This window comes from Ambystoma mexicanum, chromosome 4q (assembly GCF_040938575.1).
Source record: "Ambystoma mexicanum isolate Mex_15411 chromosome 4q, UKY_AmexF1_1, whole genome shotgun sequence".
Classification (NCBI taxonomy): domain Eukaryota; kingdom Metazoa; phylum Chordata; class Amphibia; order Caudata; family Ambystomatidae; genus Ambystoma; species Ambystoma mexicanum.
The window spans coordinates 68,310,908-68,336,811 of NC_090928.1; the positions used below are offsets into that span (position 1 = coordinate 68,310,908).

Below are 25,904 nucleotides of genomic sequence, written 5' to 3' on the forward strand. Positions count from 1 at the left end.
GCAACAAATACAGATTGGGCACCTGCCTTACTCTTTACCCGTGCACTCAGACACAAGACACAACACAAGGCTAAATACAAAGCGTTCACCCTGGCTCATGGTCTAGAAATGAGGGATTTTATCTTTTTTAATTGAAAGGAAAGCAGTCCGTGGACCTCTCTCCCCCTTCTCCTTTCTGGCTCATGTCTTGACAGCCTGTCAATTGTCCAAGGTTGGTTAATAAGAAGCCAACCAATGAAAATCCCCAATATTGCGCCACCCGTGAAGTAAGGTGCCAGCCGGAGGAGTTGCTATGGGGCATGAGGGGACAATAGCCCCAGGTCTTTTGGTTGCATCCCCGGATAGAAGCTCAGGGGCTACGACCAAAAGGCTAGCTAGCCCCGAATCCTGATAGTCCTGACATTAGCTTAGTTCCAGATCTTTTCCAGACTTAATAACACCCCTGGCTGCCAGCCAATTACATATTGCAGAAATTATGTCTTTTTACCATTATCAATTTAGAGGTGGTCTCACGAGGAGCCATCAGACAAGCTTTACTCAGTTAGAAATGTTACCCATCCATAATGTATATTTAATCACCACCACTAACCAATCTCCGTTTTGGTAACTAAGATTACAGTATGAAGTCAGTTATGAAAAATGTTGAATATATAAACCATTGTTTTTCATGTAAGCAGTGAGAGCTCCAAGAATGTAATGGTTTTATGCTGTCCCTGCTTTATTCTGATGATAATAAAGCTGTGTTTTGCCTTGCACTTTGATTTACTTCCCTTATTGAGTCCGGTTTGAACTGACTCCAGAACTTCTGGGTAATCTGGACAGGCCATCTTAACAAGTGCAACTTCAAATACACCAATAATGCTAACACATGCCTGGTCAGTCACCCATATGTAATGTATAACCTTGCATGGGCTGCATTAATATTCCTAGTGCAGCTTCAAATGCCCCAATAATGCCATGTTATGGTTGGTCGAGTCACCATATACAAGTACAAACTCAAATGTCCCAACATTGCTAAGACCCAGTGCGCAAGCCCCATACCTGGCATCCTGCCCCGCCCCACCAAGAGCACAAACCTTATACCTGGCATCCTGCCCCCACCACCCAGAGCGAACGCCTCATGACTGGTCTGCCTCCACCATAAGGATTGCAAGCCCCATACCTTTTATCCTGCCCCCCAACACCCAGGGCACAAGACCTATACCTGGCATCCTGCTCCGACACCACCCTGAGCACAAGCCCCATGCCTGGCATCCTCCCCCCACCACCCAGAGTGCAAGACTCATACCTGGCATTCTGCCCCCTCCACATCCCATGCACAAGTACTGTACATGGCATCCTGCCCCGACCACCCAGAGCACAAGCCACATACTGGGCATCCTGCCCCCAACACCAAGATTGTAAGTACCATGCCTGGGACCCTGCCTCCCACCACACAAAGTGCAAGCACAACAATAGGCATACTTCCCCCACCACACAAATCACAAGCCCTATACCTGGCATCCTGCCACCCACCACTCAGAGCACAAGCCCTATAACTGGCATACTGCCCCCCACCACCCAGTGCACAAGCCCCATGCCTGTCATGCCACCACCCAGGGGACAAGCCCCATACTTGGCATCTCACCACCTAGAATACAAGCTCCATTCTTGGCATCCTGCCCCCCACTACCCAGAGCACAAGCCCCATAGCTGGCATTCTGCCACCCATCACACAGAGCACACGCCGTATACCTGGCATCATATCCACCATCGCCCAGCGCACACGCTCCATACCTGGCATCCTGCCCCCCACAACCAAGCTTGCAAGCCCCATACCTGGCATACTGACCCCAACTACCCTGAGCATAAGCCCCATACCTGGTGCCCTGACCCCCCACTGCCCAGAGCACAAGCTACATAGCTAGCATCCTGCCCCTCCACTACCCGGAGCACAAGCCCCATACCTGGCATCCTGCCCCTCCCCATGCTACCTGGAACACAAGCCCCATAAGGGGCATCAAACCCGCAACCACCAAGATTTGAAGCCCATACCTGGAATCCTACCTCCCCCGACAGCCAGACCTGAAGCCCCATACCTGGCACCTGGCTCCGACTCACCACAATGGAAGCCCATAACATCCAGGCCATGGCAACATCCCCTTCCAAAAAAGCCACTTTGAGCGGTGGTGGGCAGCACTGGTTGAACGGCCTTATGATGTTGGTCCTGAGGAGTCTCCATAGAGAGGCAGCCAGCACAGCAACCCAGTCCCACACCTACTGCCTGGGGTGGGGGAGGGACAACATTTAGTAGGGGAGGCAGGTGCCCCCCCTGGCCATACCCTAGAGACTGTTACGCTCACCTGGTCTCTGCAGAGGCATTGGGGAATGGTTGCAGCCCTCCCTGAACTTGAATCACCCCTTCAGGCCTCTCCCTCAATAGAAAAGCTGTGAGCGGTGGTACATGGTGATACTGCTCCTGCATGGAGATAAGAGTGTGTGAGTGCGCCAATCTGTGATTGTTGTACCTCTCAAACCCTTCACCCCAAAGTACGATTTCTGTGAGCTTACGCCGGCCCATAAAGCTCACCTGTGAATTATGGAAGATAAGCTCTCCGTCCTGCTACTTCTGGCAGGGGCGCGTCGAATGGGATCTAGTTCCTACACTGATCCTGATACCTGATAAGGATTAGTGCAGCTGCGACTATGCTTCTCCTTATGATTGGTAAGTCTTTCTTGAGCTCTTGTGATGCTGTTCGTTCTGTTTAATGTCTTTATATGTTGCTCCTATTTATGCCCGCAATAATGTCTCTCTTCTCTTTTCTTCCCTTAGATGGAAATGCAGCCTCAATGCAGCTGTGAGACGCGAGACGCGGCCGGATGGAAGATGGATGCTACCGCAATGTCCAACAGCAGGTAAGTGATGGTTTAAGCAAAAGCACGAAGTATGGCGAAGTGCAACCTTAAACTGACTGTTTTTTCGATGTCTAACCTTGTCTTCTGTTTTTGCTTGCAGGCGCATCTGTCTGCTCTATTGGTTTCTGTCTAACTGACTGAGTTCAGAATTCAAAGTGGAAAACAGATTAAAGACCACACACTTCGCCGCCTTTCTCTCACTTTCCTTGAAGATGAAGATTTCGGCATTCCGGAAAGGGAAAAGATGAATACTTGGTTCGCCGAAGAGATGTACAGGTAAGAGCAGCTTCCCCAGTTGGTAAGTATGCTGGCAGGAAGCAGGATTTCCAGGGAGCAGGATCTTCAAAGGTAAGTCTGACCTCAGTCGACGGTGAGCGTTGCGCTGCTTGCAAGTGCAGAAAAACACAAAGCATCTATCTTGAGGATCGGGGCAGCTTATATTGCTGAGATCATGGGCGCGCCCAATAGGGCCAGCTTACCAGCCACACCCTGCCACTCCTAGAGAGGGAGCACGTGCGAAGGCAATCCATTAGCAGCCACACCCAAGAATACACTTGGGGCTGCTTAATGGATGGAATGTTCAAGGTTAATGCATCCTGCTTAATGGATGGAATGTTCAAGGTTAATGCATCTGAAGTGCTATGTCCATTATAAAAGCTTTTTGGTGTTAAATGGATGTTCTTGTTTACTTTTGTTCATGATCCTGGCACCAAAAGCGCCAGGACAGTGTCCACCCAGGTCTCCTGTGCATGCGACCCCTGCATGCCTGTGCCCCTGACTTCATAACCATGACACCACTCCCCCTCAAGGCCCCTCTCAAGGGTGGTTCTCCTCCCGGTCCTGGCTGGTGGGATTATTGCGATGGAACTGTCTGATTAAACACGGAGCATGGACGTGTTCACTGGGTTCCCAAGTTAGGTCTTGAGGTCCGTAACCTTTCCAGTCAATTAGGTAATACAATTTTCATCAAACCACCTTGGAGTCCAGGATGGATTTGACTTCATATTCTGGGTCTCCATCTATTACTTCGGGCTCTGGCAGAGAACTAAGCCATGCATTGGATTTCATTGGTTTGAGGATAGAGACATGAAATATGGGGTAAATTTTCATGTGAGATGGTAACTCCAATTTCATGGCGACAGGATTGATTATGGACTTTATAGTATAGGGGCCCAGGTATCTTGGGCGGAAAGCTCTTGGCCGCATCAAGGGAATATATTTGCATGCTAACCACACCTTTTCTCCAATCTGGTAGGCATGAGCTTCCTTCCAATGTCGATCAGCAGCAAACAGTTTTTGTCTTTCCTTAGCCTTGGTCAGATGCTCTGTCTGGCTACAAAACATTTGTACACCCCACCCCTTTTCCCGGATGTCAGCATCTTCACACATGAGACGGTTGCCTGAAATCGGTGAAACATCAATGTGGTTGTAGAAGGACCGGCCTCAACCCTAAAATGCACGGTTTCTGGGACATTTGCACTGCAATGCACCAAAATAAATTGCACCAAGCCAGTGTGAGGCAACAGGTGGGGAGCGAGCACAGTAGGTCCCAGTGTGTAGCAGCACACCAACTCTCGCCTCCCCTCCACGTCTGCGCCGGGGCATGTCAGTCAGCTACACGTGCCCATTCTCAGTGCAGTTTACTTCAGAGTGCAAAGCACATCAAGCTATAAGCCAATCGGAACAGTGACCAACAGGATTGTTGATTTTCAACAATTGATAAGAGTGTTGTCATGTCTGTCCACAGAACCTGTTCGGCGAATGGGTACTTTTTGCTACTATCAAATGAAGTGTAGTAAAACATATACCTACACATACCTGTAACTATTATCCAACTACAGTGTGACTTCACTGGACTTCCTAGACATCACCATCACGGTTGACCATGAGAACAAGAAACTATACGTGAAGCCCTTTAACAAACCGACTCATAAAAATTCAGTACTTCACTATTCAAGCTTCCACCCACACCATGTTCGCGATAATCTCTCTTTGGGCCAATTCCTCAGGCTCAAACGAAACAGCACCAAAAGGTCTGACTACAAAAAGGAAGCAAAGAAAATGCAAGAACGGTTAACTAAAAGAGGGTACCCATGTAAAGTCACAGCTAATGTGCTTAAAGGAGCAGATAACAACAGAGATGCTCTCCTTGAATATAAGGAACAGAGGATGCAAAAATAAAAAACTGAACGGATTGTGTTTGTCAACACCTTTAGTCACATGTCTAACGCGATCAAAAAAATAATTGGGAAAGTTTGGCACATATTGGAGAAAAGCCAACAGCCAATACCGAGACCAAACATTGCGTTTAAAAGGAGTCGGAACATCAAAGATCAGATCACACGCAACAACGTCAGTCTCAGACCAATAAAACCAAGAACACTACTGCAACAGTGGGGTTTACCGAGTTAGTTGGTCATTATCCCCGTGGACACTGCATGTGCTGCCATTTACGAGTAAAAGCAGGTCGATAAACATTGGTCCATGAACTCCATGGCTACAAAAGACACACACAAATTGAAACTCTAGTATGGTCATTTATGTCATCTGGTGTCCGTGTAAAAAGCTGTATATTGGCAAAACAGACAGAAAAGCTAAATTGCGGATAAGTGAGCACAGGAGTTGTGTTACAAATCGCACCCTAAATGCTCCCTTGGTGGATCATTGGATCGAGCAAGTCCACCGTGTAGAGGATCTGAGATGGTCAATCTCGTACAAGCGGAAAAAGGGAACAGACACCAATGAAGACAAAAAGCTACTGTTGAAGAAAGAACAGCAATTTATCTTCTTGACTAACAGTATGCAATCAGGTCTAAATGAGACTGGATGATCTACCAACCAATTAAGGACTAATGACCGGCTTGGACCCACACGGGGTAGTCCACCTGACAGCGGAAATCTGGTAGAACCACAAGCTGAACAATAATGTACATAATTCACTGATCATTTTACGGGCTTGTGACGTTCTGTTGCCTGTATAACTTTGTTTAGTGACCAGTGTGGACCCAATTGAGGTGGTCCGCCTGACAATGGCAACCCGGTGTGGTCACGAGCTGAGCAACAATGCACATAACTCATTGATCCTTTGCAGTTTTGTCGAGATTTATTGCCCTTACACTGTTGTTTTGTATCTGGGTGAAAATGAGACAGCAACACTTGGCGGTGCTCTTACATGGATTAAACACAGAAAGAGGACTAAAAGACATTTGTCTAACAGTGAGCTGAAAACTCCAGATGCAGGAATGGGAAGTAAAATCTTTGGGAGCTGATGGGTTACAACCAGTAATCGAACAGTGTCTGTCACGTTGAAGCCTGGAGAAGCCGATGCGTTTGCTGCTGGAAGGATATGTACGCCCGCAAACGGAGCTGCTCACGGTAAAATGCACCGCAACGCGGCCACCACTAATTAACTGCACACTGTGATACGTTAGTACACCTTCTTACGCTCTTCCGTTTTCACTTGATCCATAGTGAGAGTAGCTTGGCTGCGGGTAGCTGCAAGAAGTAGAGGGAGATGCCGGGGAGCCCGCATGCAATTCGTGATGGGAGATAAGGCTGAATGTAGAGCACCGGATAATCGTGGAAGAATAAACCTACCCATGGCCATATACTCGGGTCAGCAGCCCGGTTAAGACTGTCTAGCATACAGCCTAAGGCAATTAAGAACGCTATTGTACCCCAAATCTGTTTGCTCGTAATTGCCCCTGAGAGAGATAGTACGCAGACACAAGGTATACCTAGCGATCTGTTGATTGTTGTCCATGTGTTGTTTTTCGGCAGTCTTTTGAAATGCCGTCTGCAAGAGGTGGTGACTGAACGTAGATTAAACACAACAGTGACACCAAGAAACGCGCACCAGTGGAGGACGCCAGATCATCAGGCATGGACGTGCTGCGTTTGGGTAAGCATTAAAGCCAAAACTAAGCCCTTGCTCCAAATGGGGGGACCTGGTTGAATGTACGTAGAACCACGTTTTCAGTAGGGTTCACCCCCTGATGTCCCTGCTTTCATATTCAGCCTTCTAGACTATATGACTTCAAGGAGATGCAATAGCACAATGTTCTGATTGCGGATGTAAGGATTACAGTATTGGCTGTGAACATGAGGAGAACGCTGAGGATGGTAAGCATCATGCTGGCGCGCCAGCTTGTGGTCTCTTAAGCTCTCCTCGCATTTTAACACCTTAATGGGCTAAACATTTTAAATAAAAGAAATGGCCTTTTGGATTAGAGGCTAGAATGAGTGAGACTCCCTGCACACTGTCAGCTTTGTATTTAATTAAAAACCAGTTGACCAGTCGGGACTACACTTGGGTGAACAGATGCTGTACCCTTGGTAGATGGCATGGGAGTGTCATGCTAACTGATGTGGAGGATTTAGAGAAGAGGAAGACATGTCGTTTTGAGATGACCGGTGTAAATAACGACTATTAGACTGATTAATTGCAATTGGTAGTCTAATTGATACTAAAATGTATATACATTTGGGCATTGAATTTTCCTTATGTCTGCTGTTTTGTTATAGGAGAAGACATTCGCAGTTGCATTAGTTGCAGTCTGACTCAAGGATTGAAGACTTGATAGACAAACGTTATTAGGAGTTTTGGAAGTTAACCAGAGGCCGAGATGGTTTGTGTAATTGAAATATGTATCTTTTACAAAATATTTTAGCCCCTGATGAATTTCCTTTGATTAACACACTGAAACCGTAATGAAAGAAACATGTTGGGCACTTTTGTTTGTATAGATCTTTATGTATTGAGTATGTATTTGGGATGATGAGAATGAGAATGGTATGACTGGGATGCAAGTGGAAGAGTGCTTTTGAATGAGGTATGTCCATTGCGATTTTGCGCAGCACAAGTCACTTTAGTAGCAAGATACTGTAGGAGATTGCTCAAGAAACAAATGTATTTTGTACAAGACCACCTTGGTCCCTGTATGATTACCGGCTTGATGAAATGGCGATTTAAATAGCATTGTATGTCTTTGTTGAAATTGTGAAGAATAACTATTAAAATATGTATTTTCTTACGTTGGCAGAGGCCTAAAATAAGACTGAACTTGTGAATGTCTTCTCCCTATAAAATGAACAGCACTGACCACAAGCTCTATATGTTTGTTGTTTAAAGGGTACCCCCCTTTTATTGAGGGATCACTCGTTGGTCTGAATTGTCCTCTACCTCTCAATGTGGTTGTTTGGTACTATTTTTTTAAATTTTTTTATTTCATTAATTACACTATTTTTTCAAAATAAAAGAACCAGCAAAGTTTCTTCCCCTGGAGATCAATCATTTTGAAAGAAAAAGAGCATCATAAAAGTCGTGACCCAGAAGGGAAGGCAAAAGGCTAGTGAAACAGGGTTGTGCTAAAGCTCCCGAAGTCTGATGCTCCAGGTAACAGTTCCTTCCAGTTGTTTGGTACTATTATCAATTCACCAGAAATGTCTCTGTTAGCTTGTCTCTTTACTCATATTCTGTCCTATGTCCATTTTCACCCCTACGCCACTCATTTGCTCTGATCCGTGTGGGAGCTACCCCAGAAGACACCAGAACTTCCTGCAACCTGGCATGGTTTCAGACCCTAAATATATTTTAGATCCATTAATGGTAGAACGTGCAGTGCTTTTTAAGTACTACATATTTTGTTCTGCATAAAAAAGATTGTCTATGGCACGCCACTTTGAAATCCTGCATGTGTAAAGGTGGGGACTTGTTTTCTTATGCCTCCAACATTGTGGCTCAGAAGAAGGTTTTGCAGAAGCTTCCCTCAGAATAACTTTGTTTGACTATAGCTCGTGCCATTCGAATCACCTCATTCGTTCATTTCAAGACTTCAAGAGCCCAAACTGATATCACAAATTTGAGATTATTGGTTGGGAATTTGGCTGGGGCCTACTTGTAAAATCTCGAAGATAACAGCGTGTGAATAGTTGGAAATGGTGTGATGGGAGCTCATTAAAATGGACATCCCAGTCAGAGTAAAGAGCTGGGAAGTGCGTTGCCTAAGTGATCACGTGCATGTGGTTGTTGGTCTTGCCAGATTCGTAGTTGCTCCTCCTATGTTCGTTAACAACAACATCTTTGAGTTCTTTGCCCTCATAATGGGAAATGGGTTGCAATATGGACAGAAGAAGCCTGTTGAAATAGCAAAGCCTTATGTTGTTTGTTCTCGCCGCTGCAAATCATGAATGCAAGGGGTAGTCGTCATGTTTACCCTTTTTAATGGCCGATGAAGATAGCAGTGTGCTGCGCCTAACTGTTTTGAGAATGGGCTGAATAACCTGAAAAGCCGGGGTGCTTAGCTGTAGTGATAGAAGAAACAGAAAGATCTGGAGTAATACATTTGTACAGAACGTGTCCACATATCGACTCGCTAAAAGGAAGCTCTGCCAATTGCAAGCAGCAACGCAGAGTTCAGAAATGGCCGCAATGTTGAGGACATCATTGGTCATAAGTATTTTTTTACATAATTGAGAACATGGAGTTACTGAAATTCAGATAGTGGTATTTGGGGAAATCTGCATCCATTTTAAAACAATATCTATTTACATCCTCTCCATGAAGATGGTCTACGTACACTAGAGGGCCATACCACCACTCTACCTTAAGTGTATTTTTTTCTTGCAGAAAATGGGCAAAGGGGATATTTTCATGCATTCTTCCTAAGAAACTGCTGAAAACCTTCTCCCCTGTATTCAACAGTTTAAAAAAAAACTATAATATTCTGGAAACGTTTGCCATTTTTTGCCTTCAGCTCTTTGGGTGGAGGTAAACATTGGTGGATTTTCAAAGCGAAATTTCACTTTTAAAATTGAGCTATGTAGCTCCAGGCTATATACTCAGCCTGGGCTGCAATGTGGGAGCGGTTTAAGAAGGCAGTATTTGTGATACACTGCCTTGTTTGAAAGCTACCAAAGAGTCTGCAATGAGGCTCTATGCACAGGAACACGCTTAACATTGAGAGGGTAGCTTGGATCCTCTTGCATGTGAACTGCCATAATTTGCTGTGATACGGCAGAGAAGGGCCCCATCCTGTCCTACCCCTGAATTGTCAAAGGCTTTAAGCACCATTGCTCCATGATCGCCCTATCTGGGCAGGGCTCGAGGGCACTCTGAAACATGGCTGGAGCCGTTCTTGCCACTCCTCTTTTGCAAATGCTAACTTGTATCCTTACAGTTCTCAGGTCCTTCTTATCATGCTTTGAAAATGCCCCTGTCCCACCCTCATAGGTCGATTTTGGGTAGGAAGCAGTTGGCCTTTACAGTTTGTTGCCTTCCGGGCAAGCCTCAGAGCTGTAGGACCGGTCAATTGGTACTGGCGTAAAAAAACTCTCAACATAATAGATGAATCCAATGCTCGAAGATGTCTGAAGAGGGAACCTGGTGTGGATGGAAAAGTGTTGGTACACAACACCTGCTGCAGAAGATATGCGTGGCACGGAGATTGTTGCCCTCTGCCATTGGATGTGTACACCGCCCCTCCACCACCCCTTTGTCTTCATGCCCCAGCCCGCCCTTAACATTCCAGGTCTGCTCTATTGGTTTCTGTCTAACTGACTGAGTTCAGAATTCAAAGTGGAAAACAGATTAAAGACCACACACTTCGCCGCCTTTCTCTCACTTTCCTTGCGTCTCCTTATAACTTTTCCAGACGTGGACTGGCTATAACAGATTAAACTAAACAATAAAGAATCAGTGGTACAGCTGGGTTGGTAGACATACGCCATCTTGGTGGGTTTCTTGGAGGCTAGTACACAGGAGTGCATTGTGGGATATATTGCCTATTTGCTTTGGCACCTGTGAAAGGTTTTGTTGCAAAAGGTATCAGCAAATTAATATCGGGGTTTCTGATGGTGGCTTAATTTCATGCTCATTTTTGGGGTATGACACAGTTGGTCTGATCTTTTGAACTAACTTTATAAAGAAGGTTGAAAGATTGTTGCTAGGTTCGTGGGTGGATGGGATGGCCGAGGGGGTGACAGTGGTGTTAATGACTGCCGGAACCTCTGCGCTGTGTGACCATGTCATGAAGGAGAGGCTATGGGATGTGATCCTGGAGAGCCCGGGGACAGGGGACCACAGCCCACTAAACGATGCTAGTGAAGGAGGTCGTGTACAGTGTATCCTTCAGGACCTCAAGCCAATCCCCATCTTCATATGTAGGCTGGGAGGTTCAGTTCCTGGCCTCATGAAAGCCCCCTGAGCAGTGCCAACTTGAACACAAGTCTGCAGGGTTCGTGAACATGATTCTCTGAGCAGCAGAGAAAATCAGAAATCGTGGTCTGAAAAGTGCACCACACACACGCATGTAGACGCAAATTGGATCCTATGGTATCATGGTGGAGTTAGACAGCCCCCATGATAAAGCTGCATGTTCCCAAAACATGGGGACTCGCCTTTCATAACTTTGGTCTGTGTGGCTGTGGGCCCCTGCACAAGCTTCCAAAGGTTTGTGGGTTCACCTGGGTGGATGACTGGAGGCAGGACAATCAGCCAATCGCACAGCGTGAATGCTAAGCACCTCCAGATGTCCCCAAAGTTGGATTTGGCAGCCCAATTAACTGGGTGTAAGAGGCTTGCTTTTAGATCAGTAGTGGGAGTGTTAGGCGACGGATTACCAGGAGTGCTGAGAGAGAGAGAGAGCGAGAGATGGAGAGAGAGCGAGGGTTAAGGGTGTGGCATTGTGAAGGTGAGAGAGCCGTGGTGAAGTGGAGACAAGAGAAATCAGGGGAGAGAAAAAAGGCAAGAAGCAGGTAAAGGAGAGTGGGCAAGAGAGAGGAGGGGAGGGGAAGCAAGGAAAGAGGATGAGATATAAAAGAGCAAGGGGGAGCATGAAGGCAAGGAGGAAATGAGAGCAAATGGAGAATTGTAATAGTGAGGAAAAGCAATAGAAACACCTGGAAGGAGAAGGGAGGAGAAACAAAAAAGAGAACACCCCTAGAAGAAGGAACCAGGTCAGTAGTGGGAACGAACAAAGTGGTAATAAGGAAAGAAAATAGTGAGGGAAGAGGAAATGGAAGACATATAAGCGAGTCAACAACTAGAGAACAGAAGGGAGTTGGTAGAGGCAATTTGGAGGAAAGAGGCTGTCAGTAAGACAGAAGTAAGACAAGGAAGGGAATGTAAGGAGTGCCAGGAAGGTAAGATTGGGAGAAGGAGAGGCGAAAGAAGCAAAAAGACCTTGATATCCTGAGTAAAGGCTGGTTGGGAGGTTGGTGTGCCAACCCCATCCTCTATGACGGAGAGAAAGAAACTCCATTCCAGCCCTAATGCTTAACAACGAAGCTAATAGCCCTGAATGGGAGGGGAACCTAATAGTACCCTGTGGTCCTGACACCTTTAAGTGTTTGTGGCCTGATCCTCGTGAGGCGACCTATGATCATGGTGTGATGGTGTCTGGTAGCAGTGTGTCCAGGAGGAACTATACAACATTGTGATCCCGAAGACGCCCGTCAAGAAAGGACCATCAACCATCAAGAACAAAGTGTCTAGGAGCCCTCTAAACTGTCAGGAACTATGAGTGGTGGTCTGATCTACCAGGGACATGAAGGCTGTAACCCAGTACAGGGACAGACTCAGGATCTCTGTCTTTATGATAATCCTTGCCCTAAGCACTGTTCTGGTCCTGTGGATTCCTCTCCCTTAGGGAGCACCATAGGCCTTGCTACCCTTCCATAGCAATTTTAATCTACATAAAAAAGAAAGAAAGTATAGTACCGTTCTGCCCTAGTTGTCTGTTGAGCCAGTGGCCACCACAGCCGTTTATGGCTTCTGTAATGTTTTTGTGGCAATAGTCACTTTTTGCTCATAAGATAGCTTGTTAGTACACACTGGGAGCTGCTTTTAGTTTACAATTGATTTATGGCCACAAAAGTGATGAGTGGAAGGTTTCGAATGAATCTGAACCACTGGCATTGCTGTGGGAAACCTTACACACCACCGTTTTTTTAGCCCGTGCGCCATTGCAAAAGGCATCCAGCCATGTGCAAATCAGTCAGCTGCCGCCACCAATGTTAGCAGCCCAGCCCGAACTGCTAGGCCAGGTCCCCTCTGCACAGAAAACCAAGCAACCCCAGACATGTTTCGGCCTTGTTGGACCTCCTCAGTGAGGTGCAGCCTGGTTCCCTATGGCGCAGCGAGCAAGGGACCCACGTCTGGGCATACCCTCTCTCACATGGAGAGACAAACTGTGACCATAAAAGTGATGGGTGGAAGGTTTCGAATGAATCTGAACCACTGGCAATTGCTCTGGGCAACCTTCCACACCACCGTTTTTTAGCCCGTCTGCGCCATTGCAAAAGGGGTCTAGCCATGTTCAAATCAGTCAGCTGCCGCCACCAATGGTAGCAGCCCAGCCCGAACTGCTAGGCCAGGTCCCCTCTGCACAGAAAACCAAGCAACCCCAGACATGTTTTGGCCTTGTTGGACCTCCTCAGTGAGGTGCAGCCTGGTTCCCTATGGCACAGCGAGCAAGGGACCCACGTCTGGGCATACCCTCTCTCACATGGAGAGACAAACTGTGATCATTGATTTATGGGTCATTGCCTCTACACCAGGCTATACCCAGATGTGGAAGGGGTTGTTCTATGGGCCTGTGGGAAGTTTGATTGGTGGGAAGTTGAGGTTAATCCGTTCTAAGCAATGTCAGTGTGCTTCTTTAGAACTGTTTGTAATAGCTTTTGTAGAGTTAAAAATAGGTTGGGGTAGTTGTATTGATGTGATTGTTTCATGGTGGGTTACGAAGCAAGTCAGCTAATGTTCGACCAGCACATAGAGGTTGCATTGATGCCTCTGCACTGGATTCCATGGGGGTGGATGTCACAGCATTGCCCATTTTCACGGGAAAGCAGTTACAATGGAACATTTATGTTCCTTTCCTCAGGGGTGATGTGGAGCTCATATTTGCATTATGTGGCGCTGTCTTATATCCAGAAGTCATCTGCAAAGAGTGGGTGACTAGTGGACTGGAAGAGCTGAGTGAGGCCATTGAGGCAGTTGGAGAAGTTGGCCATAAACATTTTGGATGGGCCTGCTGGCCTTTAGTGGGTGATGAGCACACAGTGTGTAGAAAGGGTGGCTCTTACTTCTTCATCTGCTGGTTTGCCACCTTCGGAGAGCTGAAGCATATGGGGCAAAGAGGAAGCTGCATCTCTTTTGGACTATTCCTACTCCCACCTCTCTGCCTGTTTCTCAGTGTGCATGTGTTTCCAGCATTCCGGGGGCACCAGGTGTTCAAGGGTTGTAGAGGAGGTGTTTGTATAATAGGTTTCTGTAATGAGGATGTCAAGGTGTCAATTGAGGATGAGCTTCTGCATGTCCCAGCATGATTGCTGACTGACGTGCCATTGAGCATGCATTTCTTTTCTTCATTTGTGGTGTCTGATTGTGCATTGGTGTGGGGTGTGTGGGTCTTTGTGACATGGAGTGAAAAGTGTTTCTTTTGCAGTTCATGATTGATGGCACTCCCTGCAGGCCGGGCCGGAGGTGCTGAGGTCTGATCAATCAAGTACTGTCGCCTGATTTGATTTGAATATTTTCCTGTGATGGGCCAGGGGTATGAGCACACTCCACATCATGGTCCATGCATAAACATAAAGGGGATACCCTTATCCAAATACATCATTTGCTTTCTGGGGGCAGAACACAATCAAGTAACTATGCCATTTGTCGAATTCCCGTGTGATGAGCCAATGGCAATGCAGCAGGGAAGTCCAGTTTAGCAGGTCTTTGCTGTGGATGCTGCGTGCCCTTCTGCTGCTAATCCTGCACTGTCTATATTTTTTAGACACATGACCAGGTAGTCGGTCAATATTGTTGCAATGGTTGAGTGAGGACTGTAGGGAAAGGTATTCTGAATTTCAACAAGGATACCTCTACATTTTAACGTCCACATTTTAGCAAAGGCATGTATTTCAACTAGGACTCTGCATTTCAACATGGTAAAAGATTGCTTCCAGTGGAGAACATGAGTGTGAGACTCATGTGTGAGACTCAATCTAGTAGATGTAATTATGGGAAATGCACAGAACACATGCTAGAAAAATAAAGGTTTTGAATTGGGCATTGCATAACAGGGTGTTATCACTTTACACCACCACACCACGGTTATGGGCTGAGTTGCACTAAAATAAAAACATGAGACTAACATATACTAATTTACCTTATCCCTCTAACATATAAGATACCATGATACTAACAATCAGTGCACAAAAGTTCACGCTGGTTATCTAAACGTGTTGCAGATTGATAAATCTAAGGCATTTAGGTTGTGCAGGGTTAGTTTGGAAATATGATTGGGTGCACTGTGTTTGAATGAAGATGTGAAAAGTCAGAAGTGTGGAATGTGAAGTTCATTTAGCTTATTGTTTAAGACTTTCAGTGGAGGAAATGGGGCAAATGTTATGTTTGCATCCAATTTGGTTCTGCTCTAAGCCGGCAGATTGGCCATGTGCTTCAGAACTATCTGGAGGGCTGGCTGATTGACAAAAAGGAAGGTGGTTTTAAATGTCACATGAGGCCACAGAAAGGGGCAGGCATTTCTACAGTTTATGTAGGTAGGATCTATATTCTGGGTAGGTTTCGGAAAAATGCTTTAAAAGGCTGGTCAGGAAAGGGCTGGGTTTTTTTTCTCTCACTCTCTGGCTTCGGGTTCCTGGCAGGCAGCCGTCTCAGAAGAGTTTTGCTTACCCTGCGGACAGATGTGTGCAGAGAGATGCTGTTTCCAAACTTAGAAGAGGGTGGCCGGCAGCTAGATGGGGGTGTTGGCAGTTCGGGACAGACACAAACTTAAAGATTATCCTTGGTGAGTTCAGTTAATTTGAGGAGAGTGCTAATGTTTGAATGCTTAGTATTGGATCATGTTGGGTGGAGAATATCATTATTAACTTGTCAGAGGTCGACATTTCATTTTTAGGCACCATACAGTGAAGTCTTAAACGTGCATAACTGTGTTTATATTTTTTAGTCTCCGTCAAGACTTGTTAGAAGCTCAAGGACATTTTTCTCAGAGTGCTGACTAGTTACCAAAATACACTGCCCTTAAGGCTCATTTATAATTAAAAAAATATATATTTTGAAATCTAGCATAGCAAGGCCCTTTCATAACCGCAAGTAAGTGCACTTAGAAATATTTATTTTTGATTCCTGGCACCAAGCTGTAGGGGCTATGTGAACATTTTGCATTGTATGTTAAGTCTGTATCTTGCATATTTCTAACCTCTGATAAAGAATAACAATTCAAAAGTTGAATCATTTCAGAATATTTATTACATGTTTGATCTGTGATGGTAACACGGGGCCCTGGGTATAACCAGTAGTGAGATTGTATGCCTTTGGTAATTTCACTTTGTCATGTGTGATAGGACAACAACCAAACTGGTTATTGTACACTGGGTTACAGAAGGGCTATCTTTGTGAATATTCATGTTTCATTTACATGGTAACTGTAGTCTGAGATGGAAGCCAAAATGGCATATTGTGGTATTGTAAATAAGATACTGCAAGGGGATAAGTTCATTGTTTAAAGTGTACTAAGTCCAGTATTTCGTTACAGTTAGTGATCCCGGTATAAGAACAATTATCAGGCAGTACTCTAAAGCTAGGCTCACCACTTTACCATGAAATACCCCAAAATACCACCAACCTCAAATACCACCCTAAATACCTCCAACAGGACATTTTGGGTAGGCCTCCACCTGGGATACTGTCTCTCTTTGTGGTTGCTAGGTGCACGAGGAACACTTTTGCTGCTGATCTGGTGATTCTGCATACCACAGGCCAGCACTTTAAAGTGTTTTGGCACCTCCAGTATTTTCCGGTCATGTCAATGAGCAATGGGCCAATCACCCCATAACAGCCTAGCAACGCCATATTTATTGGTGTTGTGCAGAGTGTGGACAGGGTCTTGAAGGTGCCCTTAACTCTTTCAATCTTTTCTAGTCACCTGACTGGATGGCTTGCAAATGACTGTGAAGTTGGTGAGCGAGGACATGGTGGTCAGGCATCTGCTTCGGTCACTGCTTCCTCTTCTGGTGGGTCAGTGCGGTGGTGCTTCCTGCTGCTGAAATAGACAAACCAATTCTTAGTAAAATACAGAGTTCATACATAAGGCCACCTATGATAGCACTGCACACTGTTTCCTTTACAATCCAATGTTGCTCTGTATTTACATTTCAGAATTATGGTGATTTTGATATATTGACCCCATTTTGTTTGTGGTTGTGACTGTTTGGCGTAAGCATAATACTGTAAATTTGTGTGACTTTTCACCCTTGTACTGGCATGTTAATTGTTGCAAATAGAATAATATATTGAAGGGCCTCGTGCACATTTTAAACCACGCCATTTTGGCACTATTCAAAAGTTTCAGTCATAACAAAAGGTGGAGAATTGTTAACTTTTTCATTTATTTTTCAGACAACATTTAGTTTGGGATACTCAGAAGAATATTTCACCGGGAGATCAAAATGTACATGCAACAATGAAGTGCAATACATACAGACCCTTATCAGAGCTGACAATCAACTAAGAAATTGATTTGAGTTAAAAACTGAAATGCCTTTTTTCCAACCAATTCAGTCTGAAACTGAGATCTGATGTGAACTACTCCATTGTATTATTTTGTTTTCTTGAAGTGTGTTAATAAGCAAGTACTTTTTCATGACTAGTCACAGACAAATATGCCATTCATGAACCTATGGCAGATTGTAATATCTTTCAAAACAACCACCAATTTGATAACAACCTAAAGTCTGCCATCATCTTTCCATACAAGGGGTGTGCATGGTTTATTGGAGAATTGCTGTTACTCAGACCAAAGATGCAAAGGAAGGGTGGAAGATGATTGGCAGAGAAATGGCTAGATTCTGACCAAATCAATGTCTTGCGAGAATAGGCTTGCCATCAAGTGATTGCTATGGCAAAGTATTTTTTATCTTAACTAATTGTGCCAGTCATAGATTAGACTGATCTAGCTCTTTCTCCACCTCTTTCACTCTTTCTCTCTGCACTCTCTTTTCCTCTATGTCATGCTATATCTCTAAAGCGTGCCCTCAATTTGGGCTCTTCTACTGCCTCACTCTCTCTCTTTATATGTGGGCGAGAGTCTCCTTGTGAAGTGCCCATTTTCTAGAGCCCTCACAGCCATTGCTGGCAGCTTTATGCACATATGGAAAAAATATCATAGGGAATGGTGTGTCCTTTGTAAAAGCAGGTTTAAAAAAATAAAATTATTTAATTGTACTAACATTGTAATAAAAACATTATAAACTGGCTCTTTTTAAAATGTTACAGTATTACATTTCTAATGACAGCTCCAAGCACCTATTTTAGTCTCAATAAGAATGCTGCACGTCTTTTTGAACAAAAACATTATCACAACCTAGAAGGACATTATGATTTGTGTATGGAAGTTTACTATCATTAAAAGATGTACAGTCATGTACACAACCTATTGTTCTCTTCAGAATAACGCAATGAGAAAGGGAAGGTGGTCAAATAACAATAGAGAGGAATCCGTCCTGTTTAGGATTAAATCAACATGCATCTTGGGAAAATAAAAATGACCAAAGAGTTTTAGATTTGACAGTTATGCCTGTGATAAAAATGGTTACAACTTGCTAGCTTCAATCAGTGATTTCATAATCCTCATCAGAGTTGGTGCTCCATTAAAATGTTTGTAACATTGAACCATGTGTACTGATTTGGACGGAGTGAGGGCTTGGATGTGGGGTCAAAAAGCTGTGATGTCAGTCGCTCCTTTGGGTTCCAATGACTGCCAAATGATAATGTTTACTTTTCCTGTATTGGATTTTAGCATGATCGGGTAAGTATGGCTGTGCACATGTTCAGAACCCAATGCACAATCATTCTAATAGAATTATATGTATATATATATGACACCAGATGTTGGTCAGCTGGGTAAGTCTGATCAAATGTCCCAGCTGTAAAACACGGTCAGATAATAGTGAGGCTCCAGCAGTGCTGAGCTAGCCCAATCACTGAAGCGTGCTCTCAGTTTGGGCCCTTCTACTGCCTCACTGAGATTTCACTTTTAACTCACTCATAACAAATAGTGATGAAGGAGGTGTCAGAAAGGACACGGGCAGTGTTGTCACTATCTTGTTTTTGCTTAATATAATTCTTCAACAGAAATAATGCTGATATCTGAAGTATTACTGACCTATACGTCGAATGTTCATGTTGGTGTTAGCAGATCATCCAGAATAGATGTTGATCAAGGAGGGAAGTGTCGACTTTGTGGTAGAACGTCTAAAAAATTAACCAGTATCTGGTTTTAACTTTGCAACTGTTAATTTAGTGTTGAATTAACGTGTGTTTCACAGGTGAAACTGCTCTATCAGGACACCAATGTACAATATGTGAGAACAGGTTATATGGTCTGTCTTTTATCCTCCATGTGCTGGTAGAAACATTTTAAAAACTAGGAAATGGGAGCAAGGTTACCAAGAAATGGGAAGGTGGCATAGGAGAGGCATAATTGGAGAAGAGAGTAATAACATACAAACGCAAATCAGATCAAATGTGAAATTTACAATTTCGAACTTGCATTTACAGTAATAAAATGAATACTGACGCAATGCATTTTCAAATGTAGTTGTTTCAAACATATGGCTTCAAACCGTGTGTCTATAACTAGTTATTAATCACCAGATTGCAGGATTTTTAAAGTTGATGATAACCAGACAGGGGCAAATCAGTCTGATGAAAACTTGAACCCCATGCATTTTGAGTGGTTTGAAATCCTGCAAACTTGTTCAGAAATTGCTTCAGAAAAGATTATGATTCACCCATGAGGGTGTTGTCAAAGCGGGAAGGATTCAGCCATCCATCTCATCCAAGGGCCCGTTAATGTTAAGGGGAGAAGTCGTCCTTGCAGGGGCTTCTCTGTCGCTTTAGCTAAACCAGAAACCTATCAGGTTAGCCACAAAGTAGCCTCACTCTGGGTGGGACGCTGCCTTTTCTGGGTTTAGGGCTCAAATTCTATGTTTGGCAAAATTGAAAACCGAAAAATGCAGAAGATTGTTCCAACAAGCAAAATCTCAAATGATTTAAATAATTCTGACATCTGCTCTTTAAAAGCATATTAATTAATGTAGAAACGTAGACATGAACAACACCCATGACAAAAAAGCCTTCAGATATTTCTAAGCCACTCATTTCACCCTTTTTAAATAAATCGATTGCTTGTAAAGATCTGCACACACACACATTGATGAATGTTGTCAAAACACACAAATTCAGAAAACCAAACAAAATTCAATATATTTTATATGCAGCCAAATGAGAATTAAATAGGAACTTCAGTGTCATTATTAAATGCTATGAAAATCACTCTTTTACAGTGATCAAGCCATTATAACTTTAAAGCATTTGAAAATGTCCCTTTGTAGCACTGCTTCTGGCATTGTGTGAAAACCGCATTGGGCCTCAATAAAAGTACAGAAGTATGGGATAAATGGCAGTAAAAGCAGTAACAGAACTACTGACAGTTTCCTGCACAGCCGAGGTTGTGGGTGAAGGCTAGGATTTACATCCTGATAATAGCTGGAGATTAATCTTGCACTTTAATTCAAAAGATCAGTGGATTTACCATGGCGGATTTACCACACGGTGTAAATCTGCCCAAATCCTCCGGGAGTCCTCTGGATTCAAAAGATGGACGCTAACATTACCAGTCCACTTACCATCCTACAGAAAATCTGCGGGACCAAGTGGCAATAACATTGGAGGAATTTGGCAGTAACTCTGACACAAATACAGGCAAACTCGCAATGAAACCCTTTGGGTGTCTCTTACTAAGATTCTACATTGCCTTCTCCATCCCTGAGGGGTGAAAAGCTAGGTTGACATTGCAATATATGCTTAGATTAACAATAGAACATCTTAATGATAAATCTTTTTTTAAAAATGATGAGGTTGCAGATTTGTTTACAACTAATAATTAAGAGTTGAATCAACATGTTTCACAGCTAAACGCTGCTCCATCAGGACTCCAAATGACAATAAGTAAAAACAGTTTCTATTCTCTGTTTATTGCTATACTTTATGTGGCAGTGATGTAGCCTCTTTCTAAATAGCCTAAGTTTTGGACCAGCGTTGGGATCCACTAATAAACAGATGAGATAAAGTGTTTATTAGCCCCAGTACATGTCTTTACCCAATTCTTAACATATATTCAAGGCTGAGAAACTTCACTGTTATAAAAATAAAAATGTTCTTGGTGTTAAAACACTCCTGCAGTTCCTGGGTTGTTTTCATACACTACACCTGGAATCTTCTTAATAGCATCAGTTTGGACCTTGTCACATGTGTGATAATGAACCCTTACGATTCTTGCGAAATAATATGCTTACCATAGCATTTCTTGATAATGTCATGGATAATAATTAAGCACAAGGTCTATTTTGATTCTGGCAGAATCTTCTACTTGGCGCAAATGCTTGCAGATACTCTTGGACACTGATGATGTTCTCCTAATGGAGGTCCAGTGATACTGATAGACCAGGCAAAGCTTTTCCACCAAGCAAATCTAATTTACTGTTAGATGCCAGGCCATCTGGCCCTGCATTGGAAGTTATTCTGGTGAGGGGCGGGGCAGCCCCTTATGGTCAGGGAATATCATGAGTTCTGTTTCCTGTGCTAGCCAGACATGTTAGACAGGGTTATGAGTTTGAATCCTGAAGGTTCTACACCCTTCGGTCCAATGTAGTTGGTGCATGCCACCAGCATCCCTGCATGGGCGGGAAGGATAGCTCATGGGCAACATGTTTGTCTTGGAAACGAGACAACACAGAGGAACATAGGTTCGAATTCCAGTCCCACGCTTAGAGACAGGTCTCTGATATTAGATGTGTAATAAGAGATGAATAACTATTAAGCATCAAAGGGGCCAGGGCAGTAAACATTCCAAAGGCAAATGTTTGGGCCAGATAAAGAGTGGTTACTTCCATCATCCATTTTAGAGGAGGGTTGTTGTTTGGCACCAAAAACAATGATATGCTTCGACCAGCCCTAGCTGAAGTGAAGTGCAAATGCAGAAAGAATGTTTCTTGTATGAGGGCTTTTCTTCCTCCAAATAAAAGACAACATACCTAGTAAAGCAGTGGTAGCTTAACTAAAGTTTTGTAACAGGATTGCGTTCAGTATATTGTTTTGGTTTTAATAATATGATGCTGAAAAATTAGTTGTATCAAACTGTTACTTTTTTTTTTGTAACAAATCTGTTTAACTTGTGGGCTAACAATTGACTTAATTAAAATTCGTCATAGTGGTTATTTAAATGCGAATGCTTTTATGCTTACCAAATATATTTTGGAATCATTCTCTTTGTGTACTACAATTTTTCTCTGAAGTTAAAGGTATCACATTGGAGTTTCTCTTACTCTCAATAATCAACTTATATTTTAACCATATTTGCATAACATTCTGACAAATTAACTATGTTGTCAGTATCAGCGAGATGACCCTCCCATTATTCAGAGACACCCACTTCACTGTGATGCACAGCTCTCCACTTCAGCAGTCATGTGTAAGCAGTCAGTTATGTGTGGCACTGGGGGGTATTTGAGAAGGAGCCAGAATAAGATGTTCAAGGGAGATGTGAAAGCGAGAAGCTTTTTTAGAGAGCAAGGAGAGTTACGAAGGGAGTTGGAAGTTGGGGGGAGTGAGTTATAATAAAAGTGGAGGAAAAGGGTTACCATCTGAAGAGGAAGTCATTGGAGGGGAAGGGTTTTTATCTGGAGAGAGATTCCTTAGAACAGTAGGGTTATCATCTGGAGAGGGAACCACTGAAGGGGAATGGTTACCACCTGGAAGGAGAGTTATTGGGGAATGAACATTACCACTTGAAGGCACTAGCGGGGAGGGAGGGCATTTTGATAGGAAGGAAGGGGCAGAGGAGAATCCTCAGGATCGAGGGAGAGATATATTCACTAAGCCTAAGAAGGTGCAAGTGGGACAGGCCATTCCTGAAGTCTGTCAGATCAGGAAGGTTCCAACAGGCCAAGTAGGCTCAGCAGTCATTAGAAGTGGAAGAAGAAAATAAATGGTACAGCTCACCTGGGGTTGGAAGGTACTGTTAGACATAGCATGGTGGGAGTGGCTAGTGCAGGGGTTGGTCAAGGGGTTCAGACCCACCCACAGGCACCTGTAAAACCTTAAGAAAGCACAATGCGCTGAACTAAGTATCCCACTACCTGAATTTAGCATGCAGAACCCTGAGACTTTGCCTGACACACCGCATATTTGCATTGAAGGATTCTGATAAGCAGATATGATGGGTGGAGTTTCTGGAAAGCCAATCAACTTCAACCCAAGGCAAATACCTGGGCACCTTATTAGCTATTGAACTAGGACCAAAATGAAAAACGACCAATGAGTTTGTATGAGACATTTTATTTGTGCACAATATCAGCTTGAGGGGAACCATGACTATTTTGATCATGTAATGAATTTTATTTTTCTAAGAAAAATGAAATTGAATTAAATTAATAAGAGAAGATGGAGCGCTGCTTCTCACCCTCTCAGACGCTGACCTCCTGGTCCTATCTCATATGGATCACCCAGACACACTTGCTTCCCTTAAGGCTATTGCTTACACATGCAACTTCAATCGGCCTCTCCATTAAATAAACTCACTGGCCCAGCACCTCATGCTCTCCTCAGCATTGGGAAGACCTACTACAGCAAAGGTGAATTCCCAGATGCATTGAAGAAAGGTTACGGCTCTTTGTACTGCTTCTCAGGACGAAGCCAACTACAGACCCATCACAAACCTGCGGTTCATCAGGAAGCTTATAGAGGAAGTTGTTTCAACTCAGCCACTTCCCAAAATCAACCAGCTTTCCCTCCTCTATGATTACCAATCTGGCTTCTGGTCCTAATGCAGCACCAAGACTGCAAGCATCCAAGTGGTGGGCGATTCGCTGTGAATTACTGACACAGGAGACTTGTGCCTTCTAATCCTCTTAAAAGTCTCGACTGCCTTCGACACAGTTGATCAACTAATGGTCCTCCTCTTCCCCTTACCATCAGGAGGGGCTTCTCTGGAACTATCATACAATGATTCATTTCCTACCTATATGGGAGATACCAGGCTGTACAGATGGGCACATTCAGATCTAGGTGACTCCCTGTCACGTGTGGGAGTCCCAAGTTTCCATCCTCTCGCAATCATCTTCACACTATAAATGGAACTTTTGGAAACTCTCCTAAACCAGTCTGACATAGTGATCCATGAATACACTGATCACACTCAGCTGGTGCATAGGTCAACGCTGGAGGAAATCTCTCCCCTTTGTGAATGCATGGCTATCATCCACACATGGATGTGAAATGCCTTCTTCAAACTGAACCCACCCAAGACCGAATTAATTCTCATTGGCCCCCCTGCAAACAATGGCTGGATGATATGCGGCTGTAAGGATTCATCGTGCAGCTGTCACACTCAGCTAAATGTGTAGGCTTCATTGTTGACAGTAGCCTTTTCTTACAAAGCACATAGCCAAAAAGTTGCAAACTGTGTGGCTATGATCTTCACTCTTTGCCAAATAAGACCATCCTTTTCCCCACCTTACTTCCGAATGGTAATCTAAGCCTCGTGATCTCACACATTAAAAGGGGAAAAATTACCCTTACCACGCTTATAGCCACACAAGCAATGGTAGCCCAACTCACTGCAGCCCCCCTAATGTCAGACACTGGCAAATTTGACTGGATTTTTCCTGCACTGCATGAGCTTTGCTGGCTTACTCTCCCCTCCAAGATAATATTCAAATCTGCATGTATAATGTGCAAAGCAGTCTTGAACTGAACATCAACATACTTGATAGGTAAACTCCACACCTCGGGTGCCTTATGTAGAAAAGTTATCAAAATTAATTCTCCTACCATGCCTACCTGACAATCTAAAACTCAATCCTGGCAGAGGCTTAAAATGCCCCACCATACTCCAGTTCCGCAAAACTCATAAAACATGGCTCTTTCAACAACACCTTCAGGACAAATAAAATTCCTGCCCTCCCAATACCAATACTACTGTGCTACTGTAGAAAATGCTAAGCCCAATCCTCGTGCCCTGTGGTTATAAAGCACTGTATTGCTCTTGAGTTTGACTCATGGTATTAACAATGAATTAAAAATAAAATATGCTGTGCCCTTCTGTCCCCTTCTTTGTGCTACCTAATCCTGCCATTCCATGGCAGGTTATGAAAATAAAAAAACACAAGAAAATATCTTTAGTTTCATTAATCCCAATCCCACGATACCTTTCTGGGGTACTGTCAATTCTGAGCTACTCATAGTCTGATGGGTTTGAATGCCCCACGCTTCTTCATTACCTGCTGGGTCCATCAATTCAGGTCCTCTTCTTCTCATCTTGGATTCTTGGGAGATCATCCACCTGCATTTTGGACTCTTTAGTGGTAGAGAAACCACAGGCTATACCCAAAATTTAAACCAGGAGGCTGACAACCTATGTCGGGTTACAAGCTGGTTTTGGTCGCAATCACTCCCTTTCCATCATGGGCTCTGGCTCTAGTCCCCCCAAAAACAAACCTCTGTAGCCTACCCACTCCCTAGCAAAATCATGGTCCAACTATTGATGTTGACTGGCTGCCATTTTGGGTTTTAAATCTGCCTATGCATGTTGAGGGCTTGATTTAGTGAAGCCCCCATATAGCCCCACTTGACCACGTACACGTCACAGAGGACTGAATATTTCTCACATGAGCTTACTTCAGGGTGTTATTTTATACTAGGGATCAGCATTTCCTTGCCCAATCAAATGTTTCCACAATCTGTGTATTTCTGTTCATTGTAGATTTTATATAGAATAATGTGACTGCCTGCTTTCCTTACGTCTATCATGCCAGGGCCCTGCGTGTGAGCTGGAGCTTCATCTGTCCTATATGGGGAATATTTGGGGATTATAACCTTGCATGGCTGCTGGTAATTCAGAGGGTCTTCCCAAGCTATGAGATCATCCTTG

The 25,904-nt window shown here is 44.0% G+C and overlaps 1 protein-coding gene across 1 annotated transcript in view; it reads left to right on the forward strand.

Moving 5' to 3' along the window:
* THEMIS (thymocyte selection associated) overlaps nucleotides 1–18,583 on the forward strand; it is a 557,215-nt gene extending 538,632 nt beyond the window's left edge. The window contains exon 7 of the mRNA XM_069607495.1: nucleotides 17,312–18,583. Within this exon, the coding sequence (XP_069463596.1) occupies nucleotides 17,312–17,322 (11 nt within the window). The 3' untranslated portion in view covers nucleotides 17,323–18,583. The remainder of the gene's footprint in view (nucleotides 1–17,311) is intronic.
* The last annotated feature ends 7,321 nt before the right edge of the window (nucleotides 18,584–25,904 follow it).